General features: G+C 37.9%; 1 protein-coding gene across 2 annotated transcripts in view; it reads right to left on the bottom strand.

Moving 5' to 3' along the window:
• PDSS2 (decaprenyl diphosphate synthase subunit 2) overlaps window positions 1-22,301 on the bottom strand; it is a 275,272-nt gene that overhangs the window by 43,982 nt on the left and 208,989 nt on the right. For both annotated transcript variants that reach the window (XM_021008088.2, XM_078155211.1), the window contains 2 exons: window positions 17,908-18,081; window positions 16,829-16,960 (listed from right to left, as the gene is read on the bottom strand). In XM_021008088.2, coding sequence (XP_020863747.1) covers window positions 16,829-16,960; window positions 17,908-18,081 — 306 coding nt within the window. The remainder of the gene's footprint in view (window positions 1-16,828; window positions 16,961-17,907; window positions 18,082-22,301) is intronic.

The following is a 22,301-nucleotide window of genomic DNA, read 5'->3' as shown; positions in this document are numbered from 1 at the left end:
CTCCTCTTTGGTTTGGGACTCCTGTTCTCATTATTTCTCTGAAACTTGTGCTAGATGCTGAAACTAAGATCCCATTCTGCTCCAGGATTCTGAGCCACACCACTACTGCCACTTGCTTTTGAACTTTCTTTTTTCTAGGTATGCCTCCTAGTGCCTACCTACCTGTGAACTGCACCACTCCCCATTCACAGGGGGAGCCCTGGTGCTCAGCCTCTCCCTGGGTGCTGGAGTGCTCCAAGGAGTGCAGTATGCTCTTGGCCCAATCCTATCCCCAGTACCGGCAGACCTCTCTGTCCCTACACTGAGCGGGGCTGTGACTTTTTTTGCCTTTCTCCATCAGGACTTAGTCTGGTGCATTTTCTGGATCTGTTTGGAGGAGAGTTCACTGTACTGATTCCTACCATTCTACCACCTAGGCTCCACCTCTGCTTAGCTTTTAAAGTCCTTCTCAACTGATATGTCCCTAATCTCCATCTTTCCAGCCACATTGTACATTACTGTCCCCCCTGTACTCTGTAATTCAGAAAAATGGGCTTCCTCCCTGACCCTCACATGCAACACTTCATCTTCCATATCTTTGTTTATGCAATGACCGTCTCTTCATTCCTGGACTTCACTTCCTTCTCACTTCTGCCTTCTAGAGTCCCTCTCTCCTTTAAGACATGGCTTGACCACTATCTTTTGTTTCAAGTCTTTCCCGATCTCCCTACCTGCTAGTGTCCTTTACATACCACCTTTCATTTAACTACTTTGTACAGATTTGTACTTATTTATATGCATTTGTGCTATATATATTTATATGTACTTGTCTTCCCCATTAAAATGTAGTCTTTTTGGATAGGGATTGTTATATTCTTTGTATTTGTATTCCCAGTGCCTAGCTGAATGTCTCATACATAGTAAGTGCTTAATAGTTGTTGATTGTTATTATTAATTTTGTCCCTTGAATATAAGAAAGCAGTGTAATAAAGTAGAGAGTCCCAAACCAGGACTTAGGACACCTGGCTTTCCATCTGCCTCTGCCATTATTAACTTGTGATCTTGGGAAAGTTGCTTCACCTGGGAAGACTTGGGTGAACTCATTTGGAATTGAGTAGAACCAGGAGAATAATTATACTATAATTATTATAAAATATTGTAAAAATGAAAATTCTAAGATTTAAAAATTCTGATCAATGTAATGGTCCATTAGGAGTCCAGACTAATAATGAAAAATGCTGCCTACATTACAACACAAACGTGATAGATTAATATGCGCAATAAGACATACATTTTTGGACCTTGTCAACGTGTGAATTTATTTTGCTCAACTCTGCTTATTTGTTACTATGGTTTTATACTTTTTTTTTTCCACTGGGGGGGAATGAATGGGAGAAAAAAAAATAAGTGCTTAATAATTAAAACTTTTTTTTTAAAGAAAAGGAAGCTTTTTTTCCCTTTTTTTGGAGGGCCTCAGTTGCCTCCCTTGTAAAATTAAGGGCTTGATTATATGCTCTCTGAAGTCTCTTTAAGCTCTAGAATTCGATGTGGACCAGGGTTATTTTCATGACCAAAGGAGAATAACTAAATAAGCTCTCTAAGCTTTAAAGAGGATGAAATGCTCTATTTTTCTCCTTTTCATGACATCTGCCAGACTTAATGCATTTCTAGAAAAAGAAGATATTATTAAAAATAACTTTCTCACTGGGGCTCAAAATAGGGCGATATTAAATAAATGCAAAACAGGAGGGCATTTAAATAGACAGCAGTCTTAAGCTGGTTCATGCTACACTGTGCATCTATAGAGGCAACTTTAAATTTCACTCCACACAGGGACTCCCTGGAGGCTTCATTACAAGGGTCTTTTAAAGGGGTTCAGTCATCTTTTGGGCCCTTGTTGGAATGCCTCTTGCCAACTGAGGTCATGGGAAACACAAGTAATTTTTTATCACTCTGTAGTGGTTCACAGAGAATGTGTGGTTGGAACCCTGCATTATCTTGAAAAATGTGAAAGTCGACAAGATAGTGTACTAGTGTTCATAACTCTGCAGACTGCTCTCAAATAGCTGCAGTCAGCACTGTAAAATAATATTCTGTACAAGCAGAGAAAAAAGCTGGTGCTTTTGACTGAGAGGATGTATAAAGGGATTAATTCCAAAGGTTTAAATATCTAGTCTCTATAGCCCAAAAGGAGATCCCATTTTGGTAAGTAATGGACATACAATGTGGTCTTTTACCTTAAAAAACAAATGCTTTTTTATGTCTGGTAACAAAGAGGAATTGGGTAACATAAATGAACTGTCTCCAATTTCCAACTGTTGTTATCTAGACTGGTGAAGGCTTGTTCTAAAAGCAGGAAAGCAATATTCCATAATATAGAGTGAGCTGAGAAATTGATCATCTGTAGCTATGTTAACCTTCTTGCTAATCTGACAAATAGATTCCTGAATAAAAGTGACATATATATATATATATATACATATATATATATATATATATATATATATATGTGTGTGTGTGTGTGTGTGTGTGTGTGTGTGTACATATATATATGTGTACATATATATATATATATTTTTTTTTTCCTCCTAGAAGATTTTCATTTCAAGAGCCTTCTCATGTAATAACTTTTCCTAAGAGTTTTCTTCCTACACATTGGCAAAATTTTCTTTTAGGTAAAATAAGTCTTAGCTATAATGAACAATCTGTGCATCAGCAGTGGTGTTGAAAGATTTTTTTTTGAAGGAAGAATTTTGGTTAAGAGATTGCACGGAGGTGCCTAAAAGGGAAGGAAATGCCAAATACATCCAGGAAAGGGTTTCCTGTAGAACTCCTATATGGGGTAAAATTCTTAGGTCAAAGTCCTATTAAAAGGCAACGTTAAGCCTGGTAGGACTAAAATTAGAGCAGCCAGCTGTGTTTTGGTTTGGAGGCTTATGTCATTACCCACTGCTGATGTGATCAGGTATCTAGTACAGAGATTACCAGAATATAAAGGAATGCTCCTCTGCTGGAGAGCTTTTAAGCCTCCCCTTCCACTTGGGACGACCAATAAGAGCCCAGGGAAGGCCAGGGCCAAAGAGCACAATGCTGGAATAAGCCTGTTCTACTGTAATGCTGATTAAATGATTTTAACACACCCTTCCCCAAGGGAAACTAATCAATTTTTTGAAATTGTGAAATGGGCTCATTGCCTTATGGTTAACTTTGCAGTAGTATTCACTTTTCCTTAGGCTCAGTGAAGGAGGAGGATCAGGGGATAGGTGGAAGAGATTTCTGAGCCAAAGAGTAATAGGGCCTTCTGCTCTATACATAGCAAGCCTCTTTCTGACCAAAACTTTCCTTTGACATTTTTGAGCCCATCTTTCCTGCTACTTATATTCCTGGAATCTAGAGGATGGAAGTAAAACAAAGAAGACAAAGCTTTAGCAAGGACACAGAATCTACCCAGATCTCCAAAAGGCTCAGAACAGGCGGCCAGACTGGTAGCAGAATCAAGCCAAAAAGCTTGCTGAAGGAACACAGGTGTTTAAGAAATAAAGCTTGAATTTGGGAGGAGGGGGTGGGAGGATGACTCAGGGCCATCTTTTATAATTTTTATTTTGAGGAAACCCCAGACGTTAGGTGACAGAGGTAGCTAGTGAGAGAGTGGAGACTCAGACTCAGGATACCATCCTTCCAGTCATCCAGGCTCACAAAATAGGCATCATCCTCACCTCCTCACTCTTTCCCACCCCCAAACTTCATATCCAATCCGTTGTCAAAACTTGTAAATTTTACCGACGTAGGCTCTTATCACCTCATTCCTGGACTATTGAAGTGGCCTGGGGGTTGTTCTGCCTGCCACAAATCTCTTTCCACTCCAGATCATCCTCCACTCCACTGTCAAAGTCATCTCCCAAAGCAGGGCTTCTTAAGCTTTTTCCACTGGCACCCCCTTTTTGCATTTTGGCAGCATTGGCTGGTGTTGCACGGCCTGAAGGCATGTGCAGTGCAAAGTGCACATGCTGTGTGTTCAGGACCAAGGCTGTCGTGAAGTTGTGCAATGCAACACAAGCGAGTGCTGCCAAAAACACCTTGGATTCATTATGCGTTTGATTTTTAATTAACTTTTGGTCATTGCACATTCAGAAACCTTTTATTGTTGCCAAATTTCGCAACCCACAGTTTAAGAAGTGCTGTCCTAAAGCCCGGGTCTGACCATGTCATTATCCTGCTAAACAGACTCCTGTGGCTCATTATCACCTCCAAATATAAAATCCTGTGTGTCTGGTGTTCAAATCTCTTTATAACCTCCCATCTCCCCCTTTTCCAGTCTTCTTACATCTTACACTCCACCCCACACTCTTCAATCCAGTGACACTGGCTTCCTTGCTGTTCCTCAAAAAAGACACTCCATCTCTAGACTCCGGGCATTTTCACCAGTGGTCCCCCATGCCTACAATGCTGTCTTTCTCCTCATCTCTGCTCCTGGCTTCCCTTCCTTTCTCTTTAAGTCCCAGCTAAAATCCCATTTCCTCAAGAAGGCCTTTCCTGATCCCTTCTTAACCTTCCCTCTGTTTATTATCTTCAATTTATCCTGTACAGAGTTTGTTTGTACATAGTTGTTTGCATATTGTCTCTCCCATTAGACCGTGAGCTCCTTGACAACTGATGAATTCATGAAGAAGATATGTATCAGAGCAGCACATTATTCTGCTGAAAAAATAAAAGGTGGGCTATCTTCAAAGAGACTCATGCAGCTGCACACGGAACTCTCGGATGAACTAAATTTTTTTTATAAAGATATGACAAAGAAGAGAGGTAGTGTGGTGTAACTGATAGGGTGCTGGACTTGGAATCAGGAAGACCAGGGTTCAAATTGCACCTCAGACGATTACTAGCTTTATGATCCTGGGGAAATTATTTAATCTCTTTGGGCCTCAGTTTCCTCATTAATCAAATGATGGCATTGGACATGATGACCTCTCATGTCTCTTCCAGATTTTTTTTTAAGGCAATTGGGGTTAAGTGACTTACCCAGGGTCACACAGATAGTAACTGTCAAGTGTTTGGTCTGAGGCCAGATTTGAACTCAGGTCCTCTTGACTTCAGGGCCAGTGCTCTATCCACTGTGCCACCTAGCTGCCCCTCTTCTAGATCTTAATCTGTTATTCTGTGATTCTATAAGCAAAGGCTTTTAGGGGAGGTTCAATGGCTGAAAAGTTGAAATGGTGATAGAAGAGCATTGAAAAAGCCAAACCCAGTTCTGGCCCTGGAGTCAGGAGGATCTGAGTTCAAATCTGGCCTCAGACACATAACACTCACTAGCTGCGTGACCCTGGGCAAAGTCACTTAATCCTGATTGCCTCACCAAAAAAAGCAAAAAAGGAAAGAAAAAGAAAAAGCCAAACCCCAGAGAAAGGGCTGGGCACTCTCTCTTTTTTGGGCTGATGCAAAGTAAAATGCACTATGTACAAAGTAACAGCAATATTCTAAGATGATCAGCTGTGAATGACTTAGCTGTTCTCAGGAATACAATGATCCAACAAGACTCCGAAGGACTTAACGATGAAAAATGCTATCCATACCCAGAGAAAGGAAGTGATGGTGTCTGAATACAGATTGAAGCATACTTATTTTTACTTATTTTTCTTGAGTGTTTTTTTTTTTGGAATATGTTTTCTTTCACAACACGACTGTTATGGATATGTTTTACATGACTACACATGTATAACCTATATCAAACTGCTTGCCTCCTCAATGAGGGGGAGGTGGGGAGGGAGAGAATTTGGAATGCAAAGTTTTAAAGGTGAATGTTGAAAATTGTTTTTACACGTTAAGTGGGGAAAGATAAAAAATAAAATACTTAAAAAAATTTAAAAAAAGAGATAAAGCTATATTCCAAGGAGGCAAAATAAAATATAAAGAAAGGACAGGACTGCTGTCTGGAGAGGATGGGAGGATTAACCGATTAATAAGCATTTATTAAGAGCCTACCATGTGCTGTCCTCAAGAAGCTTAAATTCTATGAGGGAAACTAGGAATAGTCAATCTTCAACATTCAGAATTTCAAGCATGTGTATGATTTTATTAGTAACCTCCTTTTCAAATTGTGTTGGCAGCCATGCACATTTGTGGCCATGAGCACCTAGATAAAAAAAGCGATGCCCACGAGCCTGTGGAGTGGCCGGTATCCTAATGATGCACAAAGCAGATGTTGCTGATGGGTTATTTCAAGCTGGTGTATCCTTCACACTCTTCAATGCCATCCACCAGCCACGAAGGACAGAGTGTCGGAGATGAAGTCAAGACCTTGCCAGTCTTGGCATCTTCCGACAGCAGTGACTAAAGTCCCAGGAACCTCTCCCTTGGTTTTCAGATGGTGGTCAAGTTAGAGAGGTTTACAGCTGCTAGTATATAGTTCAACGCCAGAGTAGAAGGTGAGATTCAGGTCAAAAAAAATTTTTTTTTTTTGGCTTTTTGGTGAGGCGATTGGGGTTTAAGTGAGTTGCCCAAGGTCACACAGCTAGTAAGCATTAACTGTCTGAGGCCGGATTTGAACTCAGGTCCCTCTGACTCTAAGGCTGGAGCTCTATATGCTGTGCCACCTAGCTGCCCCCCCATTTTTTTTTAAAGAATTTAATCTGCTATACAGTATGGTACTGTAGATTTCATGTTATGAAAAGTAAATACAGTATTGTCTGAAATAAATTTTTTTAAAATTGAGATGATAGCACAAAAGGTCACAGAATTCTAGGGAATTACTTTTGAGAAAAAATGTTTTGCATGTTACCGATCTTATTTTGTGTACTGCATTTTAAGGGTTATTTCATAGTGTTAGGAAAAGTGCTTATTATCAGAATTAATGTTTTCTCATAAAGAACTTTATGCAGAAAAGTGTATTTTCAGCAGTCTCCAGTGAAAGATCACAATTTTTGGTTGTCACAGGAACCTAACCCCTTATTTCCCATAGGTTTAATGTATCCACATTCGTGTTTTTGACTTCTGCACTGTTTTCTAGGAATGTTCTCCCTGTGAAAATCAAAGATAAGATTGCCTGTGTATGCAGAAATAATGAGGTGGGCTGAGGGACCTTCTAGCTGTGTGATTCTGGGCAAGTCACAACCTCTCTCAGCCTCAGTTTTCTTATCTGTAAAATGGGGATAATGATAATAATACTATCTCCTAGGGTTGTTGTGAGGATAAAATGAGATGCCTGTAAAGTGCTTTGTAAACCTTAAAGCAATATACAAATGCTAACTATTATTATTAAGATTTATATAAAAAAAAGAAGGGAATTTTTGGGAGAGGATCTAGTAGCTGGAGGGATCAAAAAGGGCCTCATGTAGGAGACAGCTCTTGAGCTGAGCTTTGAAGAAGGCAGGGATTCTAAGAGTCAGAGGCAAAGGAGGAGGATATTCCAAGATTGGGCAGAAAACCTGGGCAAAAGCATGGAGATGAGAGGCAGGAAGCCCTGTCTGAGGGACAGCAAGTAAGCCAATCTGCTGAAGAATACATAAAGGGGAATAATAGTTTAAGAAGTCTTGAATTTATTTTGTAAAATGCTTTAAATGTCAGGGATGCTGGTATTTTATCTTACAGGCATCAAGCAGCTGCTGAATCTTCTCAAGCAGGGGCATGCTATCGGACCCTAAACAGCAAACTTAAGCAACTGATAAAGAAAACCACCCAAAAATGATTTTTTTCCCAAGAACTTATGTTTGGTATCATTATACTTTCAATAAAGAGTTCCATTATTTTGCAGTGTGTGTGTATATGTGTGTGAAGGTAATGCTCTTCAAGTTAAAATAAGTAAGACTGAAATAATAGCAAAAATGATAACAGGAAGAAGGCAAAACAACTCTATTTCTGATTTTTTTTTCTTTTTTAAAACCAGGAAGAATGATGTGCAAATTGAATAGCAGGAACTTGAAACCAAGGATAAAGTGAGGAGATTATTAAGAGAGTACCTACCTACCCTAGATAAATTCAAGTCACCTGATATGCATCAAATCCAACTCAAGGTAACTTCGGTTGTCATTACTGAATGGCTGGCAGGGACCTCTGAGGAATAGAGAATGGAAGAGGTGCTAATGGGCTAGAGATGAGCATGTTTGCCAGTTTTCAGAAAAGGGAAGAAGGTGAATGCTTCACATTATGGAAGTGGAAATGTGAAGACAATTTCTGGCAAAATTCTAGTACTCATTATTAAAAAGATGGTTCATGAACACTTAGGAAAGTAAGCAGCATTTACCAAGAACCAGCACTGGATCATGAAGAACAAGTCATATGTACCTGATAACAGACTACCCTGATACCCCATACAATCCAAATGTCCACTTCTGAAAGGGCTGTGTGACACATGTGACAGCCTCCTAACTGGTCTTCCTAACTCAAGATTCTCCTTTCTCTAATCCATTCTTCACACAACTGTCAAAGTGATATTCCTTTTTTTTACTTCTTCTATAGAGTTCTTTATTTCTTTCCTTTTTTTAAAAGGGTATTTAAGTTAGTGTTTTATTTTCCCCCAGTTACATGTAAAAACAATTTTTAACATTCTTTTTTTAAAACTTTGAGTTCCCAAACTGTCTCTCTTCCTCCCTCCCCACCCTGCCTCATTGAGAAGGCAAGCAATTCAATATAGGTTATACATGTGTAGTCATGCAAAACATATTCATAATAGTCATGTTGTGAAAGAAAACACAGACTGAAGAAAAATTCAAGAAAACTAAAGAAAGTTGAAAAAAAAAAGAATGCTTCCATCTGTATTCAGACACCATCAGTTCTTTCTCTGTGGATGGACAGCATTTTTCATCATAAGGCCTTCAGAGCTGTCTTGGATTGTTGCATCGCTAAGAATAGCTAAGTCATTCACAGCTGATCATCTTACAATACTGCTGTTACAAAGTGATATTCCTTAAGCAAAGGTTTGGCCATGTCACTTTTCTTGATCAATAAACACCAATGGCTCCCCATTACTTGTAGGACCAGATACAAATTCCTTGGGTTGGTATTGAACACCCCTCACAATTTGCCTCCAACCTATATTTTTAGGCTTATACATTATTCTGCTTTATCCATTACTCTATAGTGCAGTTAAACTCGGATTCTGGCTATTTTTACACAAGATGTTCCATCTCCTATTTCTATGCCTGGAATGCATTCCTTCCTTACCTCTTCCTGTTAGAATCCCCAGTTTCCTTCAAAACTGCTACCTCCTACAGGAGACTTTTCCTGCTCCCCCGTGCTGTGCCTACGCTAATTGTATGCATGTTGTTTTCTTTGATAGAGACAAGCTCGAGGGCGGCTACCATTTCTTTTTTGTCTGTATCCCCAGCACCTAGCACAATGCCTGGGTGCAGTCAATACTTAAAAAAATGTTTACTGATTGATTCTTGATTTTTCAGTCTTCCTCACACCCCACATACAATTAGTGATGTCTTATTGATTCTACCTCCACAATAACCTTTGAATAAATCCCTTCTCTCCAGGCACACCACAATCACCCTAGTCATCTGTCACCTGTGCTATTGTACTAGCCTAATTCGCTCACCTTCCTCAAGCCTCTAAGCCATAGTCCAGAAGGCTGCCAAACTGATATCGCTAAACTACAGGACTCACCTGTTCATAAACCTTCAGTGATTTCTTATTATTTCCAGGGAAAAATTATAAATTTCTGTGTTTTGGCATTTAAATCCCTTCTCTGTCTGAAGCCAATCTGTTCAGACTACCCCTTTCAGGCAAGCTTCATTTGGCTATATTGGCCTACTGGCTCCCTGTGTACACCCTTCCATCACCTGCCTCCTCACCTTGTCATAGGATGCTGACCCTAATGCCTGGAATGCCCTCCCCTTCTAACCTCTGACTTTTGGTCTCCCTAGTTCTTCAAGGGTCAGGCCTTTCCTGAGTCTACTGTTAGCACCCTTCCTCCAAATTAATTTGTATTTATTTTGCATACATTTTTCTGTGTACATATTGCATCCCTCCAATAGAATATAAGCTTCTTGAGGGGAGGGACTATTTAAATTTTGTCTTTGTATCTCCAGTGCCTAGCACAGGCCCTGTTATATAGTAGGTGCTTAATAAATGCTTGCTGAATTGAATTGAATTCAATCTTGCAATGGTCAGGTCACATGTTAAGTTTGAGGAGCCCCAGTTTAGTGAAGATGTGAGTAAACCAGGGGAGTCAACAAGCATTTACTGAGTTGGATTATAAGGAAAGTTGAGCGCTGCAGAATTAATGCTTTCGAATTATGGTGCTGGAGAAGACTTTTGAGAGGCCCTTGGACAGTAAGGAGATCAAATCAGTCAATACTCAAAGAAATGAATTCAGTTTATTCACTGGATGGTCACATATGAAGCTGAAGCATAAATACTTTGTCCACATAAGGAGAAGATGTGACTCACTGGAAAAGACCCTGATGCTGGGAAAGACTGAAGGCAAAAGGAAAAGGGGATGGCAGAGGATGAGATGAATACACAGTGTCATAGAAACAATGAACATGAACTTGGACAGACTTTGAGAGACAGTGGAGGACAGAAGGGCCTGGTGTGCTATGGTCCATGGGGGTACAAAGAATCAGATACGAAGTGAACAAATGTAATATCCCACGCACTGTGCTAACTGTTGGCAATACAAAGAAAGGCAAAAACAGTTCCTGCCCTACAGGAGCTTACAATCTAATGGGGGAGACAACTTGGAAACAATTATTTACAATTAAGATACATAGTATGAATGGACAGTGATCTCAGGGAAGCCCCAGAATTAAGGGAGACTAGGAAAGGCTTGTTGCCAAAGGCAAGACTTCAGTTGAGGCTTGAAGGAAAAGCCAGGGAATCCTGGAGGAGGACCCAAGAACTCCAGGCATGGAGGACAGCTAAATAAGGTGCATAGGACAGTGAAAAGTCTTGAAACCATGTCACAAGAAGATTAGTCTAAGGTCCTAGGGACATATTAAACCATGGTTACATGGTTTTAAGAGTATCCTGAAATGTTTCAAGGGCTATAATGTACAAAAGTGATTAGATTGTTTTCCTTAGTGCCAGAGAGGTGAACTGTGTGCAATAGGAAAAAATCATAGGAAGAACTGTATTAATATAACAATGACACCAAACCAAACCTTCCTAACAATTAATACTATTTGGAGTTGGATTCTGTAAAAGGCATTCATGATTCAGGGACGGGTTGGACGAGATGACTATTGAGGTACCTTCAGTTTAACAAGTCTATGATTCAAGTGTTTACACTATCGATATTCACTGTAATTTGGAGAGGAAGGGAGTTAACATCTGAAGCATGTAGCATCAGAATAGTAATCAGAGTGGAGAATAATGTATATAAAGACCTGGAGTGGTGACTTCTTTTCTATGTGTCTGTTTAAAAAAAAGAAATTGGAATTGTTAGTTTCTTGTGCATTCATAATGCCCTCAAACACTTAATTTACAAGCACAATCAAGAATAGTTTATTATAGATTTTTGAATGAGAAGCAAGAGTGGAATGTCTGGTAAGAAGTAAGTTGTATGTAAGAATTTGTAAGAGGTAACAGACTTAGTAAATTTATGATTAGTTATAACGGTGTCAGCATGTCACCAATCCATATGACATTTCAGTACTTTTAGGAATAGCTAAGACAACATAATCACAATTTTTATTTCTGCAGTGGCATACAATGGAATCAGATAACTAGGGAGATCATTAAAAATCCAAGATGCTGACCTGCAGTAAGTAGCACCTGTACTCCCTGAGAGAGAAGAGTCCTGAAATTCTCTGAAGATGCCCACTTTCTTTTATTGGGAGTCAAAAAGATAAGTAGCTAATGACTTCACCTCCCAAAGGGTGAATTACTCATTTTCTACCTGTATTGCTATAAAGATATATATATATATATATATATATATATGTATATATATATATACATATATATATACATATATATATGTATATGTATATATATATACATATATATGTATATATATATATATATATACACACACACACATATATATATGTGTTGTGTGTGTGTGTGTGTGTATACATATTCCCATGGCTGTAGGCTGTCTTTCAAAATTAAGTTATTATAGTCCTATACTCACTACTATCACAGAAAGAACAGTGTTAATAGGAAACAAATACATATGAACAACTTCAAGGCTACCCTGATATCTGGTCACTTCCTAATGTCCATTTCTCAAAGTGCTACGTAAAATAGGGTAGCTATAGTCTTATGTTTGTGGTGGTTGTTGCTGTTGTTCTGAGGTAGTGCAGGAGGTAAAGGTGGAAAGCAGACACGCTCAATACTAAAAGTACCAGGGGATAAAAGTTTCTCTCTGGCTTCTCAGATGGCACAGTGGGACACCATGAACACATGCTTTTTTTTCCTTACCAATACAATTAGCCACTAATTTTTCTCTTGCTGTGGTGTGAACCCCAATGGGTAATGGAAAAAAAACATCTGGATCAAGAATGGTGAGATCGAAGAACAAAATTCTGTAGGTAGTAATCGAAAATGTTGGATTAGCTGAAATCTACATAAGCAAGGCAGATATTCTTTTGCTAAGGTTTTCTGTTCTTTCTTTTACAACAATCAACCAGCAAAAATTTGTTTATTAAGTCAATCAATCCACAAGCATGTAGTAACAGTACACTATGTGGCAAGGCCCCATGCTAAGCATTAAAGATACAAATGCAAAAACATAGCCCCTACCCTTAAGAAACTCACAATAAAATGGTGGAGGCAAAATGCAAATAACTACATACATAGAAGATTTATACAGAGTATATGGATTGTAATCCCAGAGAGAAGGCACTAGGTAGAGACCTGAGGGGTAGGGCATGAAATGCCTCTTGCAGAAGATAGAATTTGATCTGAGTCATGAGGGAAGCCAGGAGGCGGAAGTGAGGAGAGAGGGCACTCCCGGCATGGAAGACAACAAATACTTGTAGTAAGAAGGAGTGTTGAGTGTAAGAAACAAGTAGGCTAGGGCAGTTGGACTGTAGAATGTGTAGAATGGAGGAAAATATAAGAAGCCTTAAAAGACAGGAAGAGATCAGATTGTGAAGGGCTTTAGATGCCAAGAGTATTTAACATTTGGTACTGGAGGCAATATGGAGCTACTGGAACTTGCTGAACAAGGGGGGATGTGTCAGACTTTAGTTAAATCTCTTTGGTGGCAGAAAGGAGGATGGACTGAAGTGGGGAGAAACTTGAGGGAAGGAGGCCACCACAAAGGTTATTGTAATAGCCAAGGTGAGATTTTCTTAAAACCTGTACTAGGGTAGTGACTATGTGACTGGAGAAAAAGGGAAATATTAGGGTGATGATGTAGATGAGAAAAGACAAGGGTTGGCAATGGACTGGATAGGGTGGGGTGAATCTGAATGAGGAGTTGAGGGCAACACTGAAGTTGCAAGCTTGGGTGTTGCCCTGGAGACTAATAGGAAAGTTGGGAAGAGGAAGGATTTTGGGGAAAAGATAATGAGATATGCTTGGGGCATATTCAATTTGAGATGCCTATAGGATATCCAGTTCGAGATGTGGAAAAGGCAGCTGGTGATACAGGAGTTGTGCTCAAGAGAGAGATTATGTCTGGATATAGAGATCTGGAAATCATCTGCATAGAGATGAAAACAGAACCCACAGGAGATAATGAATTCATGAAGTGAGATAGTATTGAGGGAAGAATATGCCAGGTGCTTGATATACAAATACAAAAAAGAAACAAAAAAATCTGTACTCTCAAGGACAAAGGGTGTCCCTATTACTAACCCTCCTCTAAAGGACTTTTATGTATCCATATCTATATCTATATCTACATATAGGCATATAGATATATATTTATACTTTAGCATTTTGATGGATCTATAATTTCATCTGAGTGGATACTCCCTACCTCAACGAAGATCACACTATCTCAACCAATGGGATTCTTGTTCGGGTTTTCCTACAGATGATCTACCCAATGCAGCAGAGGCCTCCTTCTTGTTCTTTTAGTATCACAGGTACAAACGTACCATATCTAGGCTATCTAGGCTATTTATCTACTTAGTCTCATTTTTATTATATAATCCTATGCCAGTTATACATTTCCTTGATGTTGAGTCAGTATGGTGTAGTGGAAAGAACATCTGGAATCAGAACACTTGCGCTGTAATACTGGCTCTGCTACTTTTGTTTTATGCTTATGATCTTGGGAAGGAATCAATCGATATTTATTAAGCAACTACTATGTGCAAGGCACTGTGCTAAGTCCTGGAGATATAAAAAGAGGCAAATGATAGTCCCTGACCTCAAGGAGCTTACAATCTAATGGGAAGACAACATGCAAACAAATACACACAGAGAAATAGGAAATAATTAAAAGAGGGAAGGTACTAGAATGAAGAGAGATTGGGACAAGCTTCCTGTAAAAGATGGAATTTTAGCTGGGATTTAGAAGAAGCCAGGGAAGTCAGTAGGCAGTTGAGAACAGAGAGCATTCTAGGCATGGCAGACCTCAGTTTCCTCTTCAATAAAATGAGGGTATTATACTGGATTACCTTTAAGGTTTCTATGATTAAAGCATAGATTTGAAGCTGGACAGGATGTCTGAAGATATCTAGTCCTACTCTTCATTTCACAAGTGAGGAAACTGAGGTTAAAGAAGGTAAGCAACCTGCTCAAGGGCATACAGGTGGCGTCAGAGCCCAGATCCTCTAACTCTAAGTCCAGTCCTCTTTCCACTGTATCAGAGACTATGACCCATGCTTTCACATCATGTCTTATGTACAAGTTATCCTTGGCAACAGAGCACAATCTAGATGTCCTGAATGCAAATGTCATCATGTTTGGATTATTTGTAATCTGAATTCTTGTGAGACTGTGTCGTTCAATGATCTACAGTCCTAAACCATCAAAGGGAAAATGCTAGCTTTAAAAAGATTGACTTTTTCAGCAGCATTCTCTACTGGGTTCACAATCTCTCAACATTATCCATTCCTGCTTGAGAGGCAGATATTGTGGTGTGGCAGACATCAAGAGGACCTTTAAGCCCGAAAGACCTAATTTCAAGTCCTATCTCTAACACCTACAGGCTCCATGATCTTGGTTAAATCACTTAAATTCCCAGTAACTGTACACAACTTACTAAAATTTTAAATTGTGGAGAAGGTGCCAATCTGCTTTGGCAGAGGGAGTTTCTTTACCTGCATCCCTTTACCAGTGAAATCACAGGTTCAGTCCTTATCTCTACCCAGGCCTCTCTCCTTCTCCTTAATTCCAGGCATCAGAAATGACTACCTGTCTTTTCATTAGCTATCTGCCTTAATGAGACAACTGTCCAGACGCATATCATGATCTGGGTAACGTATTTTTCATCCACTTTCTTATTTTTTTTTTAAAGCAAATATGGCTTGACAGATCTGCTGCTTTGCTATAAATTTCAGCAAGGAGTCTTGAGACTTGATGTAAGCAGTGCAATGTCATCTGAGGACAAGAGGATTTGGAGCACCTCATCATCCACAGGAGAACTATCTTTGTTTGGACTTTGTGCAGGATCCATTTCATGACACTGCTGAACAACCCTGGCGAAAACATCTCTCTGTAAAACACTTCATTTTATAAAATCATAAAGGCTTTGACAGCTTAGTACAAGCTTTGGCAGGTTCTACCAATCTTGAAAACAGACCGTCATCCAAGGATCAGCTTATTTAAATTCAGAGAAGCTCACCACCAGAAGGCTGACCACCACATGGTAAAATGTTCTTGACCACAGCAACAAGGCACAGAATAAAGAATGCTGGATATGGAATCAGAGAACCTGGGTTCAAATCCTCATTCTGTTAGCTACTATCCACGTGTCCATGACCAAGTCACTTAACCTTTGCAGTCCTCAGTTTCCATCTCTGTAAAATGGAGGAGTTGGACCAGATGGCTCTGAAAGCCTCTTCTATATTTAAATCTGTAATCCTACGAAGATCATCTCCTAAAGCAGACAATATGCAGGGAATACTCATGGCAATAAAACCATGTCTTGTGGAAGAACGGAAATATTAGAATTTACATCTAGATCAATTATCATTTATAAGGGCAAGTGGGTTTATAGTCATTTAGAAATACATTGCCAGCTCTTGCTTTAACCAACCAAAATATAAAATTTAAAAACATTAGTATGCAATATTAACATAACACAATTAGAGCAAGCAACATTATACATTTCTGGATTTTTTTTTTCAGCTGCCATAAAGAATTCTTCAATGATTTTAAGCCACAGAATCTAATGATGTCTTAGATAAGGGGAAAAGATCTTGTGTACCTCAGTTGTTGGTACAACAAAGTAGTTAGTGGGAGCATTAGGGGATGATATTTAAGGGCCTTTCCAGCTCCAAAATACTATGATTTCTATCCTCCCCCTTCCACCTCCATCTCTTTTTCTTTCAGAATGCCTCGGAGCTCACTCAGGGTCCTAGTTTGTTTTAAAATAACTCAATGAGTTGACAGACGGAGCTCCTGGAATTCTGCAGCCTGTGCTAGAGTCTACAGATGGGAAATTGCAGTCAGTTAAAGGGTGGTGCTATTACCATAGCACAATTTTTGAAAGCCTTTGGAAAAAAAAACTGAATTAATTAGCATTCACCACAGGTACTAGCCTTGTGTTGCAGTACTCCGGGACTTAGATAATAAGAGAATGCAGAATTATAATTTTCTGACTTTTAAATGACAATGTTTCAATTCATTAAAAATCTAGGTTTCTATGAAGAAGAAATTGTACCTGCTCCTTGACAATGCTCTCATACAATGAAATGACAGTGTTTTAAGCCATCATGAAACATATATTGAAATAAGTCAAACACTACTAGCATCACTCTATATAGAATTAATTTTAGGTTACCTCTCTGATCTGCTTAATCCACATTTCTCTTCCAAGAAACTCCTGATGTAAGACTACAGGAGCTGAATTTAAATTAAATGCTATGGAGCCACCACACTTCCCTCTAATAAAAGGCTGGAGGTCAGAGTTTATCTGGAGAGAATGGACAAAAAGAGTTATGTTAGAACACTGTAACCTGAAACAGTTATAACTAGTGCATTTTAGTCATGACAGGAGACATTAATGTAACTGAAAAAAGATTAAAGAAAGGACTTTTTAGATGAAAATGCTGTGTAGATGAATGTTTTTAAATATACTAACCTTCAAATTCATCTGAAGCTATTTTTTCCCTCTTTATAACTCCCCTCTAGCTTTTATTTATTTTTAAAATTAGAAGCAAGGATTTGGTAAACATGCTTTCTTGATAAAATTCTATGTATTTTATAAATATTCTCCTCAAATCTGTTTGGTTTTATTGCAAGAGAAAACAGTCACCCCCACCCCCCATGAAAACTATTTTCTCCAGTGAAATGCTTGAGTAGCATCTGTGAGATATATACTATTAAATATATTTGGAAATTACAGATATAAAAAAATGAACCTTGCAATTGCTAATTTCAGGGTGTTTGCTTTATTTTGCACATTAAAAAGCAGCAATCAGAACTAAAGAGTTTTCATTTTTCTCAAAATACCACTAAGCTTTCATTAACTTCCCTCAATTTCTAATTTTCAAGCAGCCATAAAGGAATAATAACAAAAACTTCCATCTTCTTGTGAATGTCCTTCCAATTTTGTGAATGGCAGCATTACTCATTATTTCATAATTTCCAGTAGTTCTGTCAGGAGCCACTTAAGGTAGTAGGAAAAGAAAGACATTCCAAATACAGTGTAAATAAACGGTGTTATTTTTTTTTTATGAAAAGTACATCCTATCATGCTATACTGTCGTATTATATAACAGATAATGATTAAATGATGGATAAATCTTAAGTACATGCTTAACATTTTTGAGACCTAAAAGGTCATTAAGTACTAAAAGGTTTCCCATATGTCATTTTAGTTATTTAAACACTGGATAAAGAGAAAGGGTGTGCCAATACCTTATGACTCATAGACATGTGCTTTCCATACTGAAATGCCATATCCTGGACCTCAGTATCATGCTTTGCTAATTCCATTGCAGCTTGGCAGCTTTTTGCTAGCAAGGCACTATGGGAGAGGAAAATCTGCTCCTTCCAAGTCGATATTCCGATATCATCTGTGATACAGTTTTCCTGAAAATGCAACAAAAGCCAAGATGAAAAAGCTTTAAAAATGTTTTTTTTAAGTGGCTCAACTGTTTCAGTTCTTGAAGAATGATAGGACTAGGTAACAAACATATGAACTATTTCTCACTTGCAAGTGATAAAAGGAAAAATGCCAAGACTTGACCTCAAATGAACCAGTCATTGCTTTTAAAACAATGGAGAAGGTAGAAACTAAAGGAGATGTTGTGGTGAATGTCAGTTTAAGAGCCAGAGAACAGATAGCTTTAAATGGATAACCCAGAACAAACTGAGGTGAAATGAAGCAACATGGGGCTCAGAACCAACCTCCTTGTAGACAGAGCTCTGTTACATCCCCAAATCAACACACAGTCTCGTGTGAGACTGCAACTACCATGAAAGACAAAAGGACAACAGAACGATGAAAAAAAATCCTCTGGTCCCTCAGTATACGAAGCACAGATTATTTCACAAAAATACACTACTGCCTGTTACTATGTGAAGACATAGTAAAGAGGGTGAATATATAAGGGGTGATGTGTGCTTTCGGGTAATCTATGCATACCTGATTTCATCTTTAAACTATAAAAACCATAAAGTTCAGCATAAAGCAAACTGAAAAAGGTCCATTATTTGAAGTTCAATCCTATACCACAAACTCACTTTAAAACCCTGACCAACCAGAACCCTCAATAATTATTATTTAGAAAAAAAATACTCACTTCCACTTTGAAGAGGAGAAAATAAGAAAATAAGTTTATACCAGGGATGCAACCCACTTCCCTTTAAAAAAAAAAGTCCTTTCTGGGAGGAATAGAAAGATTACTGGATTTAGAGTCACAAAGACCTGGGTTCAAGAGCTCATCCTATCACTTATGGGGTCTGTGTTTTAGGCAAAGCACTTAAATGTCTGTGAGCCTCAGTTTCCTCAGCTATAAAATATGGAAATCAGACGAGAGGATGTCTAAGGTCACTTGTAGCTCTAACATTCTGAGGCTATGATTTTATATTCTGTGCCTTAGCACATAATTCAGTTCAATCTTTTACAAAGGCTACAGAACTGTTAATTTAGGGTTGAGATCTGGTGGTCAATTCAGTTAATCTTTCCTATCCCTATAATAACAAAGTTGCATTATGAGTATTATTTTTGGTATGACCATACTAATAATCTATATTCATACAGTGCTTCAGCATTTAAAAAGAGCTTTCTACACATAATTCCTGAGAGGTAGGTAGTGCAAATATCATCCCCTTTTAACAGATGAGGAAATTGTGTCTTTGACAGATAAAGTGACTTATTGGTGGTGGAGGTGGAACTCAAATAGGAACTTCTGTTTTCACCACTACTCTAAGGGGGATGTTGTTCTATAAAAGTCAGTCTTTTGCTTTGTAAAATGAGATGAAACACTCTCTATTGCTCAGAGCAGAAAGTCAGCATATTTCTCCATTGAACATGAGGGGGAGAGAGAGGATTTCAATAAACTCATGATTACAAACATTTTTAAGAAAAACTTCAAGCCATGCTTATCTCCTGTGTAATATATAGGTTTAAAAAAAAAACCAGTAGCAAATAGTAATGAGTTGTCTTTACTGCCCCCTTTGTTTTTTGTCTTTACTTCTCAGTCTGTATCTCACTTTTCCTCCCTCTATTCTTTTTCCTTTTTCTTCATCTCCTGCCTTTGTGGCAATCATAGAGAACTGAAGTCCATTTGAAAATTATTACTTGTTTCCTTTATTAGGAGCTTTATGTTCTTTGTTGTCAATTTTAAAAACAGCTAAGTAGGTTTTGCTTAAAAAAATTCTACTAAATAGTTTTTGGCTTCATAGTACTCACTTCATTTTTCTGTGGGTCATCCACTCTCTACAGAAAAAAGGATTCCCCAGACCTAAGGCTTTCTAAAATGACAGTACAGTATAATTTGAATTCATGTTTAGAAAAATGAACCTCAGACATTCTAAGATTTTTAATTAGTAAAGAGTACACATTCAGCATATGGAATTTGCCAAATCAGGAGACTATTACACTTGAGAAACTTTTAAAAATAAAGGGTTTAAACATTTTCCAGAAATCCTCATTTAGTTTGAAATTTCAAAACTAGAAGCTAACCATTGCCTGGTTTATTGAAGTATTGTGGTACATGTACGAATAAGATCTAAATAAACACTATCACTTTCTAAAGCTATTATCTGTAAGGAAATTGGTAACAAACGAAATTTAATCCCTCCATTAATCTCTAATCTGTCTGTCATGTGTACATGCTAAAGTGTGCTAGGTTACAGGGCAAAAGAGAATATGTGACTAATGGGAAATATATCAGAATTCTGAAATGCAAAGAAAATGATGTGATGAGCATTACATCGAAATTCATTGTTTACTGACACTCCATTATACACCGTAGGCAGGAAGGTGATGGAAGCAAATATAATCTGGGTTTTATACATATCTTATAATATTGCATTAGATTTCTGTGCCATTTTACTAATATTTATTCTAGACTTGCTTTACAGAATACATGAAAAGATCACTAACAGCATTTATATTCAATGGAATTTCTGATTTTCAGAAAGTAACTATGTATACCTACATACATTTTTTGCTCTAAATTAAATTCAATTATTTCAATGAACAAAAATCTATTTTCTCTTTTTCCTACCCTCCCTTTCTTTTAAAACCAGTTCTGGAAGAACAGAAACACATATCAGCTAAGATTACGGTTTTCTAGAACACAATCAAGGGCGGGGTTCAGAAGAGTATCATCGAACAATTTAGGTAGCAAGAAAATTCCAACCATGGAAACCACTGGATTGTTCTCTTGTTCACATTTATTATACACTGGGATCAAGCAATAGATGAGAGGCATACAATGACCCAGCAAATAGGGAAATGGATTAAGGATCTTGAGATTTAAGGTCTCTACCAGTGAACTGCTTTATAACTTTTTAGAAAGTCACTGACCTTATGCTCACACAGTTGCAAACCAGATAAAAGAACCAAAATTCAGAATGGCAGAACCATGTCTGAGGCACAAGAAGAAAGAAAAGAAGATTTTATGATGTGAATGGAAAATGGAACTTAGGTGAAAAGAGGTTGGAGACATGAATTTAAAACAACCATCAAACGACAGACCCATTTCACAGGGACATAATAAGTCCGTGGCAGAGGTTATCTCAGAAGCCACCACCTTGAAAGATGGATAGGATGAAGAAATATACAAACACATATTTGTCACCTTATAATACACAATTGTTAATAAAGAAGCTAATGGTGAAACTTTGAGCCTTTTCTTCCTTAAACCTAATATTGCTCTAATATTTTCTTCACAAATAAATGTTCTAACTTACTAATTGCATATACACTTTGCTAAAAGTAAAATAAGTCCAGACAAAATCATAATATATTCATACTTAATCATTTCATTTTAAAATGAATTTAAATTGTTTAAGACATCTTCCATATTCATGGTGGCTCTATTTTGAATAACCCTTAACAGAGACAAATCTGTGAATAGGCTGGATTATATTCTATAAGCCCCTCCTCATAAGTTATTGAAGTAATAAGGCCAACAAAATTTCTAGAGAGGATTAGGTAGTGTACTGGTGGATCTGGCATTAGGAAGACTTGAGTTTGAATCCTGCTTCAGACACTTACTAACTGTAACATGCTGGGCAAATCCCTTAACCTCTCTCTACCTCAACTTCCCTATCTCCTAAACGAGGGGTTTGATTCAATGGCTTCTAAGATTCCTTCCAGATCTAAATCTATGAACCCATGAGCTGGAAGAATCTCTGAGATGGTTGCTTACTTTTATAGTGAGAATATCTTTGAACCCAAATTTTGGTGCATGGCCTAATTAAGGATTTGGGGATAAATTTATGTAAATTTATCCATATAACAGTAAAAGTGTAAACTTTTAATCACAGTTATGCATGTAATGAATCATCTTTATTGAAAAGAATAAAATGAAAGCTACAAAATATATATTACTTGATATTTATGTTATTTTCATTATTCACCTACATTTGAAGTTGATGACATATTGTTTTACTCATAATTCTTGGAAGAACTCGGCCTGTCTAATAATTGTATATTCTTTATTTTTTCAAATATTCTTTGACAAGGCCCTAAGAAAATCATTTGGGTTGCCAAGAGAGATTTCATAGTCTTGATGGGTATCAATGACATGATTATATATGTGCCTTTATGACTTATCACCACCAAAGTCCTTGAC

Source organism: Phascolarctos cinereus, unplaced genomic scaffold (genome assembly GCF_003287225.1).
Source record: "Phascolarctos cinereus isolate Bilbo 61053 unplaced genomic scaffold, phaCin_HiC Scaffold_5;HRSCAF=322, whole genome shotgun sequence".
NCBI classification, from domain to species: domain Eukaryota; kingdom Metazoa; phylum Chordata; class Mammalia; order Diprotodontia; family Phascolarctidae; genus Phascolarctos; species Phascolarctos cinereus.
Note: the sequence above shows the minus strand (reverse complement) of the source record. Positions and strands in the feature narration are given on the sequence as shown.